Source organism: Geotrypetes seraphini, chromosome 5 (assembly GCF_902459505.1).
Source record: "Geotrypetes seraphini chromosome 5, aGeoSer1.1, whole genome shotgun sequence".
In the NCBI taxonomy this organism is placed as follows: domain Eukaryota; kingdom Metazoa; phylum Chordata; class Amphibia; order Gymnophiona; family Dermophiidae; genus Geotrypetes; species Geotrypetes seraphini.
Genome location: NC_047088.1, coordinates 24,932,402 through 24,952,683, shown reverse-complemented (window position 1 = coordinate 24,952,683; position 20,282 = coordinate 24,932,402). Strand labels below are relative to the sequence as shown.

The following is a 20,282-nucleotide window of genomic DNA, read 5'->3' as shown; positions in this document are numbered from 1 at the left end:
GGGGGCAAACCACGCCCCTTACTATGCCAGTGCCATGCCCATTCCACTCCCATGCTAATGTTCCTTTTGCAGTTGCATGTGAGAGGAGATAGGCATTCAGCTGACGAAACAGGGGTGTCAGTTACATGTGCAACTGCTAATTAGTGTCAATTACTGCTTGTTAATGCCAGGCTTGGACCAACCCCCTTGAGGCTCCCCCTTATCCCCCACCCTGTTTAATCTGTACATGGCCTCCTTAGGACAGGAACTATCCAAACTGAACCTCTAATCTCACATCTATGCGGATGACATCAAGATCATCGTCCCTATCTCTGCACTGTCAACCAAAATCAGTCACTTCGTAGCATCTATCATCAACCAAGTAGAACAATTGTCAACAAACTCCAAACTAAAATTAAACCCGGAAAAGACCAAAATATTTATAGCCTCCCCGACAAACCAACTGTATCTACTATCGACCTAAATGGAAGAAACTTCTCAATCAACCCAACCATCAAAATCCTAGGCGTAACCCTAGACCAGCAACTGACACTCGAAGCCCATACCAACATTCTAATCAAAAAATGCTTCTACTTACTGTGGAAACTCCGCACACTAAAACCATTCTTCAATTTCATTTCATTCAGACTGTTGGTCCAATCTCTGGTCCTAAGCACACTGGACTATTGCAACATAATCTACCTAGGATCTCACCATAAAAAAAAATCAAGAAATTGAGACTTATCCAGAACACAGCTGTCCGACTAATCTTTGGCTTGAAAAAATCCGACCACATCACCCCATACTACAAGAAACTCCACTGGCTACCTATAGAAGCGCCCGCCTACCTCCTGAAACACCTCACCCTGCAGGACAAACTCCGCTTCTCACGCAAAACACTGCTGTTTGCATTCCTCAACAGAATACTCTCCTTTCAAGCAGGGGTCTGGAACAACACCTTAAGTGACCTAATCCTGAACTCTCTAACATACCACTCTTTCAGAAAATCACTAAAAACCCACCTATTCAACAAATTCACCTCACCCTCCAAATCTGCACGACACCTACCTCATCTTACACATCTCTTCCTCCTTCCCTATTCCACCTCATCACATAACTGTCTTTCTTTCCCTCCCCATTCTAATTGATGTTACCTCGCTGTCCTTACAGCACCTCTTGTTGTACACCATCTTGAACTGAAAAGGTATGACGGGATATAAATAAATTACACCTAACTTTAGGTGCCATTTAAAGAATTTGAGGGAAAGCGACTTCCCCACACTTTTACAAGGTTAATGGCAGTGACAGAACCAAACTTGGAGCAGAGGATCTCGTACAGAATCAAAGGCCCTGAATAATCCGTACAAACGTAAGGAAGTTCTTCTTCACCCAGAGAGTGGTAGAAAACTGGAACGCTCTTCCGGAGGCTGTTATAGGGGAAAACACCCTCCAGGGATTCAAGACGAAGTTAGACAAGTTCCTGCTGAACCAGAACGTACGCAGGTAAGGCTAGACTCAGGGCACTGGTCTTTGACCTAGTGGCCGCCGCGGGGGCACGATGGACCACTGGTCTGACCCAGCAGCGGCAGATCTTATGTTCTTAATCTTCCACGGTGGACATGGAAGAATTTGCAGTTTTTAAACTCAGCTACCCTGTTTGAAAACATTCAAAGATAGGAGTATACATCTGTCATACATACAAGTGAATTGGAATCAGGTATTTATTCTGCAGATATCTGTCTTTGCTTTATAACCACATATCTCTTACTTTAATGTTCTTTATTTACAATAGCTATAAAACACCTACGTCCTTCTGTAGACTGCTTTAACTATTGCAATTTATGTTCTAATTACACTTAGAGAGGTCTAGTTTAAAGTGATTTCCAGCTTAACTACATTTGTTAGTATATATATCTAGTGGGCTACATATATCAGGGAAGGAGACATTTCTTTGTAAACAAAGCCCATGTTAAAACAGAGGGACTTGTAAGGTAAGCACTGAACAAAATTTTGCTCTTGTGCTTCCTGTCTATGCACTCGGCATCGATATCTGCTTGACTGCAAAATGACAAATATCGCTTTGCACCTGTGTTCAGAAACAGTGCTTTGAGATGCAAGTGATTTCTTAAGGGTATAATCTGCTCCCGGCTGCCACGAAAAGTCAAGTGAAAGTCAAAGATTAGATCTGTAAGAGCTGCAATATTAAATGAGCCTCTATTGATTTTGCGGTTTCTAAATATCACTAGGATGATTTGAGATTTGGTGTAGGGTTTTTCTAGCAAATAACTCTGCTGGAAGAGAGATTGGAGTCTAAGGAGGGGGGTCGATAGTTAAAGCAATTTAAGTGGCCTGGAAAGGTTCATGGCCACTTAGATCACCTGTGTGGGGCTGTCAACTGATATTCAGTGGTATTTAAACTGGTTAGTGCCACTGAATATCACTACCAAGTGCTAAACTGTCCGTGGGGGCCGGAGTCAGCACTAATGTGGTTAGGTGATACTCAGCCCTTAACTGCCTAAGATAAGTGGCCGGATTAGACTGCATAAAACTCAGTCCTATCTTTATATGGTGTCGTTTAGGCCAGTGTTTTTCAACCTTTTTACACCTATGGACCGGCAGAAATAAAAGAATTATTTTGTGGACCGGCATCGATCCGTGGACCGGCGGTTGAAGAACACTGGGCTAAGTCGTGGGCCAGACCCGCCCATCTCTACTCAATCTACCCAGACCACGCCCCCATAATAGTATTAATTGCACCTTGCACGTCCTGTGCATCATCTGGAAGCCTTCCCTCTGACGTTGCAACGTCAGAGAGAAGGCTTCCGGTTCAGGTGCAGGATGCCCTTAGGAGCCACTGCCCTTGGCTTTATGCACTGAATCCACTGAATCAATTAGGAAGAGGGAGTTGGCTCGAAGATAACGCCGCATCAGTCGCACCGAGGACCAGCGTTTGAAGAACACTGTTCTGGGCCTGATGCACGTGCTGGCCCTGTGGACCAGCAGGAAATTTCTGTGGACCGGCACAGGTCCATGGACCGGTGGTTGAAGAACACTGGTTTAGGCAGTTAAGGGTTGAATATTGCACTTAACCTCATAAGAGATAACTGGATGCATAAACCTAGGTGGTCAATGAGTTTCTGGAGATAACGTTGCTGGCAGCTAGAAAAATGCTCACCTCAGCTAAACATCTACCCTCCTGTCTTTTGCCATACTGGTTTACTGTTTTCAGACATAGAAAAGCAAGATGGCGTAATCAAAAGCTGTTGCCTTTTCTGGGGACTACAATATTTCAGTGCGAGACGGGAAGTTTCATGGCGACACCAGGAAATACTTCTTCACCGAAAGAGTGGTTGACAGCTGGAACAAGCTCCCAGTGCAGGTGATCGAGGCCAGCAGCGTGTCGGATTTTAAGAACAGATGGGATGCTCATGTCGGATCTCTAGGAGGGAAAGGTCATCAGAGAGTGATTAAACAGGGGGGGTGGGTCAGCGGTGTGGGCAGACTCGATGGGCCTCGGCCTTTTTCTGCCGTCACTTTCTATGTTTCTATGTTTCTATGACGGTAGAATATTCAAGTGTAGAGAAGAACTCTGGCTGGCGATATTAGAAGTAATACCTAAGAACAGCAGCAGTGCGCAAGGTGTGTGATGTCATCCAAACCCATGAATAAAAAAAGAAAGAAAGTGGGGAAGGAACTGTATACATCAACCTATGACAAGTGTTGAGTTTCAAATCATTTATTCAATACAGCACATATATAAATAAGTATCAGTCCATATAACATATCCTTTTGCGGATCCTTTCAGATTCTCTTATGCCCGACACGGTCCGTGTCTCAGCTACGACACTGAAGCCTGCGTCAGGGGTGCGGGTAAAGAATCCACTAGATACCTGTGGTATTTATCTAGTGGACAGCCTAGGGCAGGGGTGTCCAATGTCGGTCCTCGAGGGCCGCAATCCAGTCGGGTTTTCAGGATTTCCCCCAATGAATATGCATGAGATCTATTAGCATACAATGAAAGCAGTGCATGCAAATAGACCTCATGTATATTCATTGGGGAAATCCTGAAAATCCGATTGGACTGCGGCCCTCGAGGACCGACATTGGACACTCCTGGCCCAGGGTATCAGCAAAAAGGAATATATAGATAGAAGAGAGAGAGTAACAGAGGTTAGACAATTTATTTAATTTATTTATTCAATTTTCTATGCAGTTCTCCCAGGGCAGCTCAGAACGGTTTGCATGAATTTATTCAGGTACTTGAGCATTTTTACCTGTCTGTCCTGGTGGGCTCACAATCTATCTAATGTACCTGGGGCAATGGGGGGATTAAGTGATTTGCCAGGGTGACAAGGAGCAGCATAGGATTTGAACCCACAACCTCAGGGTGCTGAGGCTGTAGCTTTAACCACTGCACCACTCTAGAAATTAAAATGTAGAGAAAGTGAGGCAAGTATAAGACAATCAAGCCATTGTTACATCACTGATGAGGTTGGCTCTTATTGGTGGAATGAGGCATTATGACGTCACAATCTCAGCTCTGGTTACCAGAGACAGAAACTCTTCACATTATTTATTTATCCAATTTTCTATACCGTTCTCCCAGGGGAGCTCAGAACGGTTTACATGAATTTATTCAGGTACTCAAGCATTTTTCCCTGTCTGTCCTGGTGGGCTCACAATCTATCTAATGTACCTGGGGCAACGGGGCGATTAAGTGATTTGCCAGGGTGACAAGGAGCAGCATAGGATTTGAACCCACAACCTCAGGGTGCTGAGGCTGTAGATTTAACCACTGTGCCACACTCTCCCACCATATTGGGCCTGGATTCTGTATATGGCGCTGATATTATCGGCCACCGTAAAAAGCGGCTGCCGATTGTGTGCCAATCCTACCATAGCACTATATAAAGAATCGCGCCTCCGGGACAGATAGCCGCTGGAAATGTAGGCCGGGATTTTCCAGGTGCCTACCTATGCCTTGAATCGCACCTATGTAAATGCTTAATGGCACCTAACGTCACTTCCGGCATTAGCCATGCCCGTAGCTGTGTAAGGTGCCGTAAAGCACCTATGGAGGCGAAATTCCAGCACCTTTTATGTAAGCATCGGTAGGCACTTTAACCTTGCTGGGGTTGGGGTTTTTTTTTTTTTGCCGTTTCTAAGATCATTTTTCAATTAGGGGGTCAGTAGAGTGCCTACTGGTTCCCAAGTTTAGGCGTTGGTTTTAGGATTTCCCCCTAAGGGACTAATTTGAAGGAATTTGCACATTAGGTAAGACTGATGCTTGAAAATGTTCTCATCTAGGGTAGGGGAGGACAAGCATGCCCTGCTATAGTCACTCGCCTAAGGTGCGTCATTTCTAAAGGTTCCTCCATAAAACTGCTTCAACAGGTGAAATGTTCATACCTGAGACATCCTCCTCCTCCTCCTCCTCGCTGTCACTGGTATTGTTTTCTGTGGCTGAGCAGCCTGTATAATCTCCTCCTCTGACATAAATTCTGTATTAGGAACACCCATTATTAGTAACGACATCTCATGGCATAAAATGGGACCTGTGCTAGAACAGCATGGTTAGTGGTAAAATGTATTTATTTAATTAATTTAATTTTCTATACTGTTCTCCCAGGGGAGCCCAGGACAGTTTAAATGAATTTATTCAGGTACGCAAGCATTTTTCGCTCTCTGTCCTTGTGGGCTCACATTCAATCTAATGTACCTGGGGCAATGGGGAGATTAAGGGGTCCTTTTACTAAGGCGCGCTAAAATGGCTATTGACCCTTAGTAAAAGGACCCCCAAGTGACTTGCCCAGGGTCGCAAGGAGCAGTGTGGGTTTGAGCCCATAACCTCAGGGTGCCGAGGCTTTAGATTTAACCCCTGCAGTACACTCTCCCTCTCACATCTTAAGAGTAGTCTATGTTGATAATCTCACCTCTCAATGTAATCATTTTTTATCATGCACAGAACGGGGAGGAAAAAAAAACGCCATTCTGGCTCTAGAGGTTAGTTTGTCTTTTTCTTGGAGAATCCAGCTTCTTGAAGCTTGATGTATTGGCCTGCGTATGACATTTCTGGGTCACATTTTCCAAGAACTTCTCCCTCCTCCCCATTTCCACACTGTAGACAGTTTTAAGACATTGTTCATTTTTCATTTTGACACCTTCTTGTCAAATCCCAGTCTTCTAACTTTTCTGTTATGAGCTCTTTAGGTGTAGGCTTTGGTGATGCTAAGACAAAGGGAAATTATTGTTTAAAAAATGACAGCAGAGGGAGCGCCAACGAGCTCTACAGAAGATGGTTGCCCGAATGTGAAGCTCCGGTGGACAATCCCATAAATAATCCCATTTCACCACTGTATCAGACTAATCGATGTATGATAGTCATCTCCTTTCTTGCAGTACATTCTTTCTTTTTTTTTTTAGTTCAATAATTTTATTGAATATTATAAGAATTATAAACAGAAAGCAGCTCAAACACATAGAATCATAATAAAAATCATGTATCAAATATTCGTATCTACAATCGTTTGAATAGAACTAGATTAATGAAAAGGATCCAGAGTATCTGGAACTGCTTAGAAGAGGAACAGAAAAAGACAGAGAAACAGGAGGGATAAGAGAAAGAGAGAGAAAGATAAAGGAAGAGAGAGAGAAAGAGAAATAGAGAGAGATAGAGAGAGAGAGAGAGGCAGAAGTGTCTATAGAGCAGAACGAACATATGAATCTAAGAATGGCCAAGGTGATTTGTTTCGTGTCAAGTTTGTGGAGGATCGAGAAAACAATTTCTTCTCATATGCATAAGATTCAAATTTGTGGTACATACTTAAAGAGTTCCACCAGAAGGTGTAGTCTAGTAATGAGGATGATTTCCAGTTTTTCAGAATATGCATTAGAGCTGTCACAAACATGGTGTCAATGAGTTTGGGCGGGCAGTTTGATTGTGCAAAACATGGGTGTTGAGAACGAAGAATTATAATGTCCATGGAGATCACTTCTGAACATTTAGTACATTCTTTCTAACTAGAAGAATTCTGCCAATTTAGACCATAATATTTGATGGAATACAGTTTGCTTATATGCTAAACTTGAGAGCGTAGCAGCAGAGACAAATAGCTCATTACATATGTTTCAGAAAATCTGGGCCTCGTTAAAGGAGTTTTGTTCCACTTAACACATGGTTGATAACATCTTTCTCTTTCTTATATATATCTATATGTAAGGTTACCACTGGCTTTAACTTACCTGAATATCTTCAGAGACTGTTATCTTGATAGCTTCAACCTTTCTGCTGATGCTAATGCTACATTTGCTTTGATTATTTTTGACTATTCTCATTATACAGATGGGTGTTTATTTCGTACGCATGCTGATATTCTTGGATTGTGTTTTATGTTAGATGTCATTGTGATTGTTCCTTATGCATATTCTAAAATTCAATACAGAATTTGAACATGAAAAAATTGATAGCAGTCGGTGAGTACTCCCTTCAAGACTGGTGCTTTTCTAATTATCATAATGTAATGTAATGTAATGTAATTTATTTCTTATATACCGCTACATCCGTTAGGTTCTAAGCGGTTTACAGAAAATATACATTAAGATTAGAAATAAGAAAGGTACTTGAAAAATTCCCTTACTGTCCCGAAGGCTCACAATCTAACTAAAGTACCTGGAGGGTAATAGAGAAGTGAAAAGTAGAGTTAGAGGAAAAATAAAAATAAAATAAACATTTTAACAAGACAGCATTGATCTAAATACTTTGGAAGGTAGAAGAGAGGAGAGAAAGGAATAGAAGCAGAAGGGGGAGCCGTTGAACAGTAGAATTCTGGAGAAATTTAAATGATAGAAATAGAACAAAACAAAGACAAAAGGCAAAACAATAGATAAGATTAAAGATAAATCATAAGCTGGAAAGAAAAATAAAATAAAACTTTTTAAGTTTAAGGATAATTAAAGAAACTAAGAGAAAAGGACAAAAAAAAAAAGCAAGCACTGAACAAATGAAAACATAAGGAAACAAATCAAATAACAGAAAAGCTTATGTCTTGAGAAAAAAAATAGCTAGTGCAGGTCTTATAAGAAAAGCTAATTATACGGTGGATGTGTGAAACTGTGTTGGCACAACATCTACCAGCTTTCACAGGAAGAGATTAAACAAACTAGGTCAATCTGAGCTCATTAGAAAGTTGTACAAATGTTTATTGGAAGAAGTTTGAAAAACTTCTGAACGGTAAGAAAGAAATTGTGCAGATAATTATGTGAAGAGTCTAATAAATTTGTACAGTACAGTAAGAATTAGGTTCACAAGTACCGGAGAGAAATGAGTGCTAGAGACAAGAAAGCTTTTACAAAGTGCACAAGTATATGTGTGTGTGTGAGTGTGGCGAGGGTGTCATGAGAGATAAGGGTCTGTCTGCTGGAGAGAGGGAGGGATGCTGGACTATTTTTGTGGGACGGGAGGGAGAAAAGGAAAATGCTGGATTTTGTGAAGTGGGAGTGGGAAGAGAAGGCAAATGCTGGACTGTTTGTGAAGGTGTGAAGGGGGAGAAAGTCAAATGCTGCACCATGGGTGGGTGTGTGCCTCACCAATTTTAGCAAACCAAAAAAGAAGTGGGGAAGGGACACAGTCGACCAACTTAAAGGGCAATTCATTTATTACAATGACATAAATAACTGATTCATATATAATAACATCAACATAAAACAATGCAGACATATCAAGGAGTCTTTCGATCCTTTTTCGTGCTGGACCCCAACACGGTCCGTGTTTCGGCTATGAAAGCCTTCCTCAGGGGTATATGAGTAAAGGCAAATTAGAAGAACGCTGCGAGCTTCCGCCTAAGCTGAAAGATGTTGTGGATTTGGCTTTACTCATACAGGTGCCATAAGGCGGTAAAAGGGGCCAAAAAAGACTACGAGGAGAAAATAGCCAAGGAGGCGAAAAACTTCAAGCCGTTCTTTCGATATATTAAACGGAAACAACCCGCAAAGGAAGCGGTGGGACCTTTGGATGACCAAGGAATGAAGGGCGCGCTAGAGGATGATGAGAGACTGAGGGATCCCCACCAGCATGGATTTACAAGAGGGAGATCCTGCCAATCCAACCTGATCAGCTTCTTTGACTGGGTAACAAAAAAACTAGATAAGGGAGTGTCCCTAGATGTAGTGTATCTGGACTTCAGTAAGGCTTTTTGATAGCGTCCCACACCGTAGACTTTTGAACAAGATGAGTTCGTTGGGGCTAGGAGAAATATTAACTGCATGGGTTATAGACTGGCTCAGTGGCAGACATCAAAGGGTGGTGGTAAACGGTACTCCCTCTGAAAAGTCAGAAGTGCACAGTGGAGTACCGCAGGGCTCGGTCCTGGGTCCAATCCTATTTAATATCTTCATACGAGAACTGTCTCAGGGACTTCGGGGTAAAATTGCATTATTTGCCGATGATGCTAAATTATGAAACATAGTGGGCGGAGGTACCATGCCCGACACTATAACACAAGACATACTTTTACTGGAGCACTGGTCTACTATTTGGCAGCTGAATTTTAATGCCAAGAAGTGTAAAGTTATGTAGCAGAAACCCATACAGAACCTACACTCTTAATGGTGAGACCTTAACTAGAACTGTTGCAGAACAGGACCTTGGAGTAATCATTAGTAAAGATATGAAGACAGCCAATCAAGTGGAGAAAGCCTCATCCAAGGCTAGACAAATGCTGGGTTGCATCAGGAGAAGTTTTGTCAGCCAAAAGCCCAAAGTGGTAATGCCACTGTACAGGTCGATGGTGAGACCACATCTGGAATACTATGTGCAATTTTGGAGGCCACATTATCAGAAGGATGTGCTGAGAATAGAATCAGTGCAACGGTTGGCCACCAGGATGGTCTCAGGACTCAAGGATGTCCCATATAAAGAACGTCTAGGTGAGTTGCAGCTATACTCTCTTGAGGAACACAGAGAGAGGGGTGACATGATAGAGATGTTCAAATATGTTACTGGCCGTATTGAGGTGGAAGAAGACATCTTTTTCCTTACAAGACCTAGGGCGACAAGAGGGCATCTGCTAAAAATCAGGGGCGGGAGATTTCATGGTGACACTAGGAAGTACTTCTTCACTGAAAGGGTGGTTGACCGTTGGAATGATAATAATAATAATAACAATTTTTTTATATATCGCAGGACCGTGAAGTTCTATGTGGTTTACAATGATTAAAGATGTTACAGATTGAGTGGAATCAACAAAGTATAGACTTGGTGACTTACAGTTCTAGAGATCATTTGTTGAGGACTAAGATTGTATAGGCTGGTTTCCTAAGTATTTCAGGAATAGATGTGTTTTTAGACGTTTCCTGAATTCCCTATAGGTAGTAGGCACGAGTAATTGTTCTAGTTCTTCCACTTCAGGTAGTTGAGGCCAATAACGTAACTGACTTTAAGAACAAATGGGATCTACATGTAGGTTCACTTCAAAGAAAAACTTAGGGGGGAGAGTTATTTGAGTGGGCAGACTTGTTGGGCCGAAGGCCCTTTTCTGCAGTCATATTCTATGTTTTTATGTTTCTATGTTAAAGCAATCGCTGACAGACTGAACACGTTTTTTGCGTCTGTATTTACCAAGAGGATATACACAGCATACCGGAACCCATTAGGCTATATGCTGGGAGTGAAAACGGGAAACTGACAGGGTTAATGGTCAGTCTAGAAGAGGTATGCAGGCAGATTGATAGGCTTAAGAGCGATAAATCCCTGGTACCGGATGGTATCCATCCGAGGGTCATCAAGGAACTGCAAGGGACCATAGCTAAATTGCTTCAACTAATAGCCAATCTGTCGATCATATTGGGAAAGATTCCAGAGGACTGGAAGGTGGCGAATGTTACGCCGATCTTCAAAAAAGGTTCAGAGGGAGACCCGGGAAACTACAGACCGGTGAGTCTGACCTCGGTACCGGGAAAGATGGTAGAGGCGCTGATAAAGGACCGCATCATTGAGCACCTTGACGGACACAGGCTGATGAGGACCAGCCAGCATGGTTTCAGCAAACTTGCTGCACTTCTTTGAGGGAGTAAACAAGCAGATATACAAGGGCGACCCGATCGACATTGTATATCTGGACTTTCAGAAGGCGTTCAACAAGGTTCCGCATGAACGACTACTTCAGAAAATTGAGAGCCATGAAATCGAGGGTGAAATACTCACGTGGATTAAAAACTGCCTGGAGCATAGGAAACAGAGAGTGGGGGTAAATGGACAATACTCGGACTGGAAGAGCGTCACCAGTGGAGTGCAGTAGGGCTCGGTTTTTGGACCTGTGCTCAACATTTTTATAAACGATCTGGACATAGGTACCACAAGCGAGGTAATTAGATTCGCGGACGATGCGAAGTTATTCAGAGTAGTGAAGACGCAAGGGGATTGCGAAGATCTGCAACGTGACATAATCAAGCTTGATGAATGGGCATCGACATGGCAGATGAGGTTCAACATGGATAAGTGTAAAGTGATGCATGTCGGTAACAAAAATCTCCTGCACAAATACAGGATGTCCGGGGCGGTACTTGGAGAGACCTCTCAGGAAAGGAACTTGGGAGTTCTGATCAACAAGTCGATGAAGCCGTCCACGCAATGTGCAGTGGTGGCTAAAAGGGCGAACAGATTGCTAGGAATGATAAAGAAGGGGATCACGAACAGATCAGAGAAGGTTATCATGCCGCTGTACCGGGCCATGGTGCGCCCTCACCTGGAGAACTGCATACAGCACTGGTCACCGTACATGAAGAAGGACACGGTACTACTCGAAAGGGTTCAGAGAAGAGCAACTAAGATGGTTAAGGGGTTGGAGGAGCTGCCATACAGCGAAAGATTAGAGAAACTGGGCCTCTTCTCTCTCGAACAGAGGAGACTGAGAGGGGACATGATCGAAACATTCAAGGTACTGAAGGGAATAGACTTAGTAGATAAGAACAGGTTTTTCACCCTCTCCAAGGTAGGGAGAACGAGAGGGAACTCTTTACAGTTAAATTCCATACAAACGTAAGGAAGTTCTTCTTCACCCAGAGAGTGGTGGAAAACTGGAACGCTCTTCCGGAGGCTGTTATAGGGGAAAACACCCTCCAGGGATTCAAGACAAAGTTAGACAAGTTCCTACTGAACAAGAACGTGCGCAGGTAGGGCTTGTCTCAGTTGGGGAACTGGTCTTTCACCGGAAGGCCACCGCGTGAGCGGACTGCTGGGCATGATGGACCACTGGTCTGACCCAGCAGCGGCAATTGTTATGTTCTTATATAGATTCTGATAAGAACATAAGAATTGCCGCTGTTGGGTCAGACCAGTGGTCCATTGTGCCCAGCAGTCCGCTCACGCAGCGGCCCTTTGGTCAAAGACCAGCGCCCTAACTGAGACTAGTGCTTATTTGATTATTTGATTATTTATATGTAAATTGTATTGCACTTTTTGTTGGACAAAAAGTTATGTTCACCCTCCGTTATAATCCGAGATTCCAACGCTTGAAGCAAAATGTGAGAAATCCCCTCAGCCAATTCAACAGTAGGGTCATGATCAAAGATTTTCGAAACCGACTATCTAGATGTCTTGCTAGGCTTTTTGTCTGCAGGGTGTTCAAAGTTCAAGGGGCATGTTGGAGGCATGTTTTGGGCAGGCTTAGGGTGTGCTTAACCCTTGGACAGCTTGTGGAAATAATCAAACATTTACCAAGATGTCCAGGACACCATTTAGCCATCTGGAGCTAGACCTCTTTTAAAGGATCAAAAAGGCATCCAACTTGACCAAACAACCATTGGAGGGATTAAGTCATGATCACCCCTCCCGCTCCTCTCCCTCCGCTCCAGCCCCCTCTAGAACAGCAATACCTAATATGGGAAATCCTAGTATAGCAACAAGCAGGTGTCTGAAGTAACCTGGTGGGAAGCGTAGTGAACTATAGGGAGAGGGACTAGGCCCCTATCCCACTCTAAACACTACATTTAAAGTGTGAGTCCACCAAAATCCTACTGTACTACCATATAGGTGACACCTGCAGGCATAAGGGCTATTGGAATGGTAGACAGGTAGGTAGGTTTTGGGGGGGGGGAGTTTTGGAGGACTCACCATACATTATAAGGGGGTTACTTTGAGATGTACAGTATACCTGACATGCTTTATGTGAAATTTACAGCAGTGCCCTCTAAAATGCCCCACTGCTCTGTTGGCATGTCTGTCTAGCCAATTTAGTATAAATGGTGGCCCTGCCTACATCCAAATGTTCTTGTTTTGGATGTTTTTAACTTGGATGTTTATTTGTTTTTTTCAAAAATGGCAAAAAAAAAAAGTTAGACATTCTAAAGCCCAAAATGTCTAACGGCCTCTTTTACAAAGCCACGCGGCAACAGCCCCGGAGCCCTTTAGAACATAAGAACATAAGAATTGCCACTGCTGGATCAGACCAGTCATGCCCAGCAGTCCGCTTGTGTGGCGGCCCTCTGGTCAAAGACCAGCGCCCTGAGACTTGCCCTATCAGCGTATGTTTTTGTTCAGCAGGAACTTGTCTAACTTTGAATCCCTGGATGGTGTTTTCTCCTATAACAGCCTCCAGAAGAGCGTTCCAGATCTCTACTACTCTCTGGGTGAAGAAGAACTTCCTTACGTTCGTGCAGAATCTATCCCCTTTTAACTTTAGAGAGTGCCCTCTCGTTCTCCCTACCTTGGAGAGGGTGAACAACCTGTCCTTGTCTACTAAGTCTATTCCCTTCAGTACCTTGAATGTTTCGATCATGTCCCCTCTCAATCTCCTCTGTTCGAGAGAGAAGAGGCCCAGTTTCTCTAATCTTTCGCTGAACGGCAACTCCTCCAGCCCCTTAACCATCTTAGTTGCTCTTCTATGGACCCTTTCAAGTAGTACCGTGCCCTTCTTCATGTACGGCGACCAGTGCTTAAATCTCTATGGGCTTCGGGGCTGTTAGTGCAGCTCAGCTGCTAGCACAGCTTTGTAAAAGAGGCCATAAAAAAAAAAAAAGATAGACGTCTAGTGGTTTTGACAATAGACGTTTTCTCTACCCGATTCTTTGACGCATTCTCAAGATGTACAAATCGGACTTACAGTAGATGCACTTTTGATAATGGCCCTCCATGTGTACAAATCCTAGCCCACCCCATTTCTGCCATTGCATTCATCTCTGCTCAGCAAAGGTATGCAACAGACAAGCCTAAATGCTGTTTTATGCATGTCTAAAATGCAAATAGGGATTCTAAAATGACCAACGTTGTGAAACAGAACTTGAAGCAATGATACAGCTTGATTTTGGTGGATACAAAACACGCAAAAAAAAAAGTACTACGTTCTGCAGTTCCAGCATGCATATTGCAGGTACTACTGGTTAAATAAATATTCATCTTCTGTACTTGAATACAAGCCTGACATTTTTATTCTCAGTGTTATTTCCCATTATAATATCACATAAGGAAAACTAAGTGTAGATAAAGAGAATTATCCTGAGACTTTCCACATTCATCAGCTGTGCTGCTACTTTTAGCACTATTCACGTCAAAAAAGATATTTGATTTCATCAAAAGCCCAATCAATTTAGGTCCTTGATCTGAAGTTAATTAAATTTAGAATTTTGGTTTACAGTCATTTTGATATCTACTCATGTTCATGAATGCAAACGATAGCTAAGGTATGACGCACAGAATATTAAACATTAATTATCACAGAGTGCAATAAAAGCTGCTCCTTAAAGTGGACTTATGCAATTAAACTAACATAATGGCTATTGTTTTTCACGCAGCGCTTTTATGGTGCAATCATGAAGTTATAGAATACTTAAGGACAGCACATCCCCAAGCTTTGAATAAAACAAACCAAACCAACAGCACAATCAGAAATAAAAATTACAGATTCTAATTTTCAAATATAGTGGTACTTCGGTTTACGAGTGCACTGGTTTGCGAGTGTTTTGCAAGACGAGCAAAACATTTGCAAACTTGGTGCTTTGTAAACCGAGCGCGCCTCGATTTGCGAGCGCCCCCCCGTGAATCGGCACCCTCCCCCCTGCGATCCGGCACCCCCCCGCCGCCATCGGGCACCCCCCCCCGCCGCGACCTGAGGTCCCCCCAACCCACCCGAACCCTATTCTTCCTTTGATGTAGCCTCCGCACTGGCGCCAGCATGTCCTGTGCTGGTGCCGGTGCCCGAAGATCTGCCTCCTGTGCTGGGCCTTGAGCATGTGCGCATGCTCAAGGCCTGAGAGTTCACGTTCAACGTGAGAGTTCATGTCGACGTGAACTCTCAGGCCTTGAGCATGCGCACATGCTCAAGGCCCAGCACAGGAGGCAGATCTTCGGGCACTGGCACCAACGCACAGGACATGCTGGTGCCGGTGCGGAGGCTACATCAAAGTAAGAAGAGGGTTCGGGTGGGTTGGCGGGACCTCAGGTCGCGGCAGCGGGGGTGCCCGATGGTGGTGGGGGGGTGCCCGATGGCGGCGGGGGGGGGGTGCCGGATCGCGGGGGGGAGGGTGCCGGTTCGCGGGGGGGGGGAACAATACCGGTTAGCAGCGCTGCTGGCCTCGGGGGATGGAGGGGGGGAACCTATCAAAGCGAGTTTCCATTATTTCCTATGGGGAAACTCGCTTTGATAAACGAGCATTTTGGATTACGAGCATGCTCCTGGAACGGAATATGCTCGTAATCCAAGGTACCACTGTAGGAACTAATTATGCTCGCAAACCAAGGTATCACTGTACTGCCAATTTTCAGTGCTGCTGTCCAGATAAGTATATGCAGAGGGAGGAGCCTAAGGGCCTGGTTGGTTCAGGGCATTAGACCCCTCCCCGTGCATCACATGATACACCATGGAAGGGAAGACCCACCATTTTAGATCGTGCCTCAGAGCTGGAGGAATTGAGTCTCCCTCCTGCTCTCTTCACACAAAGGTACTAGGGAGGAAGCTCAGGGGGGGTGTTTGAAGGAGTATCTGGTGGCAGGAGGGAGTGGCCATCCCTCCTGCCTTTTTGGGGGGAGAGAGGGAAGGTGGGGATGGATCAAGGGGAGGTGCCTGGTGTGGGGGGACCTTCGTTGACAGGAGGGAGTGGGCATCCCATCTGCCATTTTTTTCTCACATTTGGGGGGAGGGGGAACGGCAAGGCAGAAGGGAGTGGGCATCCCTCCGGAATATCAACACTATCTGGATAGTCACAGTGCTGACTTCAGCGGCAGTTGCTTAAAAAAGTGCTGATTACTGGGGTCTCAATATTACTTTTTTGAAAAATACCCTTCTCAGAAACAATATTACTCCCATTGAGTAAATGAATGCATTCCAGTTTAAAAGTCTTTTCTCATACAGTTTTGCACTTTGCCCAGCAGAGAGCCTTACCCTTAGCCGTCTTTCAAATGCAGAGATGCTGCCTTTGCTTTGCTCTTTCCTCTGCCGCCACTCGATAAGGTTTGGGCTGTGTTCTCCTGGTAATGAGATGTTGCATTTTCCTAACGTAGGGTTGATAACACCTGCCAAAAGGTGGGATTCTGTGTTCAGACTGATCTCCATGCCGCTGGCAAAAGTCACCCGAAGAGAGCCATCTGGATTGATGCGATAGATATTCTGCGTGTTTTCTGCCAGTAGGTCATGAAAGAAAAAACAAAATAGCAGGAGAGTTTAACTTAGCATCTTCAGGAAAAATAAAACGTGCAAAAGAATTATAATGCATGGCATACACCAGGGTCTCTCAGACATTTTTAGTTCGGGCACACTAAACGGAGTAAATGTTTTTTGTAGCACACTATGGGCTCCTTTTACGAAGGTGCGCTAGCGTTTTTAGCGCACGTATCGCATTAGCGCACGCTAGCCAAAAAACTAGCGCCTGCTCGAGAGGAGGCGGTAGCGGCTAGCGCGAGCGGCATTTTAGCGCACGCTATTCCGCGTGTTAAGGCCCTAACGCACCTTCGTAAAAGGAGCCCTATAATTTAAATTATAAAATCGCAAAACCAACAAAAAATTAAATTTGAGAGTTATTTATTTAAAGTTCTTTAAGCTACGTATGAATAATTGTAACAACAGTGAAACTAAGTAGACAGAATAGAATTGCTAATCAATGCGATGGATGTGCTTGTTTTTGAGTGCAAATTAACTCAAAATGCGGCTCGATAGTTGACAAGTAAACACGCATTTCATCATCCACCATCTGCAGTCGTTCCCTTTTTTAAATTTAATTTCTGTCAGAGGTGAAAATCCAAGTTCGCAAAGATAAGAAGATCCAAACGGTAACAAAGCCTTGATTGCTTTGTTGCTCAAGTTAGGATAGCTATTGCATAAAAAATTAAAACAAAACCAAAATTGCTTGCTGTTAGTTTTCAAGGACGAGTCACGTCAAAGAATGATGCTTGTCTGGGCAGTTGTGTCATTACACACACAGACGCACATAATATTGATAGACTCTTGTGTATGCGATGTACATGTCATCTATTCTAGTGTATACTTATGAAGGGAATTTTCAAAAATAAAGTAAAATTCTGGAATCTCTCATGCCACACCTGGAATCTCTTCGGGGCATACAACTGCGCCAGGTACCATCCCTTTAACCATTCCCCCTCCCTCCTGTCACCAGATGCTCCTCCAAACCTCCCCCACCCCAAACTCCCTGTACCTCTGTGTGAAGAGAGCAGGAGGGAGGCTTGGTCCCTCCAGCCCTGAGGCCCGCCGATCCAAAATGGCGGGCCTTCCCCTCCTCCGTGCATCATGTGATGCACGGGGAGGGTCTAAGGCCCTGATTGGCTCAGATGCTTAAGGCCCCTCCTAGGATACAGAGGGAGGGGCCTTAGGCATTTGAGCCAATCAGGGCATTAGGCCCCTCCCTATGCATCACATGATGTACCAAGGAGGGGCAGACCCACCATTTTGGATTGACACACCTCAGAGCTGGAGGAACTGAGCCTCCCTCCTGCTCTCATCACACAAAGGTACTAGGGGGAGGCTGGGGGGGGGGTTCAAAGGAGCATCCGTGGCAGGAGGGAGTGGGCATTCCTTCTGCCTTTTTGGGGGGGAGGGAAGGGGAAGGGTGGAGATTGTTCACAAGTTGGTGCCTATTGTGTGTGGGGCCTCCATGGACAGGAGGGAGTGGGCATCCCATCTACTATTTTTTCTCACATGGGGGGGGATGGGGGAAGTTGGCAAGGCAGGAGGGAACATATCTGATCATGTTTTAAAAATGTCGTTCTTGAAATCCTATTTCACTAGGGATTTGTTTTCTCAAGCTTTTTAGCCTTCCACAGGGATCTGAAAGGTTTAATTACCTTGTTTTAAAGTGTATATAACACTAGTAGCTGAGATGTTGGTGGATGCTACCACATTTTCTCTGTTTGACGTTTCCAGTTCCACTCTTGTGGATTTTGTTACATCGCTATGGAAGCTGCTAACTTCTCCTGTTGGGAAAGTTGCATTAATGAGGCGGCCTTCAAGGTCATACCTAAAACGAAAGAAGAAGAGGCAGTATTAAGTAAAGCCCGAGATGGCGGATAGAGATCGTGACTCTTTGCAAAATAACCTGAAAGAAATTTCTAAAGAAATGTGGATATTGTGGTTTATATATTGGAAATGAAAAAAAAAAAAAAATTGTCAATAACACCTCAGAAATAATCTTTAAGTTTCTGAGGTGTTATTGACAATTTTTTTTTTTTTTCATTTAGGTCAACAGAGTCCCAAATGTTTACTTTACAAGCAGTCTCCTCATCAGCTGTTAAGGATTTTCATATTACTCATTTGAAATTTGAAAAAATGGAGAACTTGCAGAGGGCAAAAAATCTACGTCTAGTCAATTTTCCCAAAACTCTTTGATTTCCCCTGAAATATTGGTTAAGAAATATTTTAAGGAAGTTCTGGGAATGGCTGACATAGAAAATTTGCCTTTAACTAATCTATATTATATTCCTCAGAAGAAAAAAGTTTCCATAGAACCGGGTATAGATCAGTTGGAACAGATTGATTTTGATTTAACTGGTTTCTTAGAGGACTCACAGGATATAATCCAAACTAGATCTACACTCTTAATAACATGTACGAGAGAAATAGATAAATCCTTAATAATGAAAGCTTATTTTCAGAATAAACAAACAAAATTTTGTGGAGACAATGTATTAATATTTCCAGATGTGGCCCAAGCAACACAATTAAGAAGAAAATCTTTTTTGGTTTTGAAATCTAGGGTATTAGCTTTAGGAGCCACATTTTATTTAAAATTTCCCTGTAAATGTTTGATTAAATTTCAGGAAAATGAATATGTTTATTGGGACTCAATGCAGTTAGAACAATTTTTACAACGTCATGAAACAAGTTTACCTTCTTCTCTCACCACATAATTAATAATTTGGAGTTTTTGATTTGTATTTATACACCAGAATGATTGATCTTTATTGATCAGGATTATATTTAAATATGTCTGTTTCATTTACCTGTTTTCTCTCTCAAATTATGTGGACTAGAGGAAATTATATAGAAGAACCTTTAGTAGGTTATAACATTTGTATTTATGTTTCTGTAAAATTCCTTTTCTTTTCTTATTATTTGTATAAATGATAATGTAAAATCTTGAAAATAATAATAAAAAAAAAAAATAACACCTCAGAAACTGCTTTAATATTCTCTCACTATAGTTCAACTATTATCTGCAAAAACTCTTGTATAGGCGCCCACAATAATCTAAATTTAGTCCCATTGCCTCTCTTTTCCATTATGGCTGTCTCATTTTCCAATTAAACAAACTTAGTTCCACCAAAATTGAAAAGATAACAGGGATGTATTTTTCCAAGTTTTCCAAAATAGTTTGAATTGCTACAGCAGTAAGAATAGCTTATTAGTTTAAAACTTTGGAATAGAGAATGACACGATGAAAAAATTGGTCCCCGTCACCGCCCCGTCCCCGTCTCACCATCCTCTGCACCGCCCCGTCACCGCCATTCCCTTCACCGCCCCGTCACCGCCACTGCCACCCCATTCACCGCCCCGTCACCGACACCGCTGCATACATAAAAGCCTCAAACGGGTACGATTTTATATACTTTTCTAATATCTCCCCTATGTATCTGCCATTGCCCCCCCCTGTGTCCATATACCATCCCCATGGCATGTCCCCTTTTTGTCTCTGTCCCTATGCCCCATGCACATAATTTCCCCTCTTTCTGTTACCTTCCTGTGTCCAGATTTCCCCTATCTTCCTCTTCCATACCAGTGTGTCTCTTCTTTTCAACCCCATCTAGCTTTTTTTCCCTCTTTCTTCCCCCCCCCCCCCTGCTTCTAGCATCTGGCTCACCTGCCTGT

General features: G+C 43.4%; 1 protein-coding gene across 1 annotated transcript in view; it reads right to left on the bottom strand.

Moving 5' to 3' along the window:
• Positions 1 to 20,282, bottom strand: part of TENM1 (teneurin transmembrane protein 1) — a 698,125-nt gene that overhangs the window by 37,981 nt on the left and 639,862 nt on the right. The window contains exons 26-27 of the mRNA XM_033947005.1: positions 18,263 to 18,435; positions 16,350 to 16,585 (exon numbers count right to left, since the gene is read on the bottom strand). Coding sequence (XP_033802896.1) covers positions 16,350 to 16,585; positions 18,263 to 18,435 — 409 coding nt within the window. The remainder of the gene's footprint in view (positions 1 to 16,349; positions 16,586 to 18,262; positions 18,436 to 20,282) is intronic.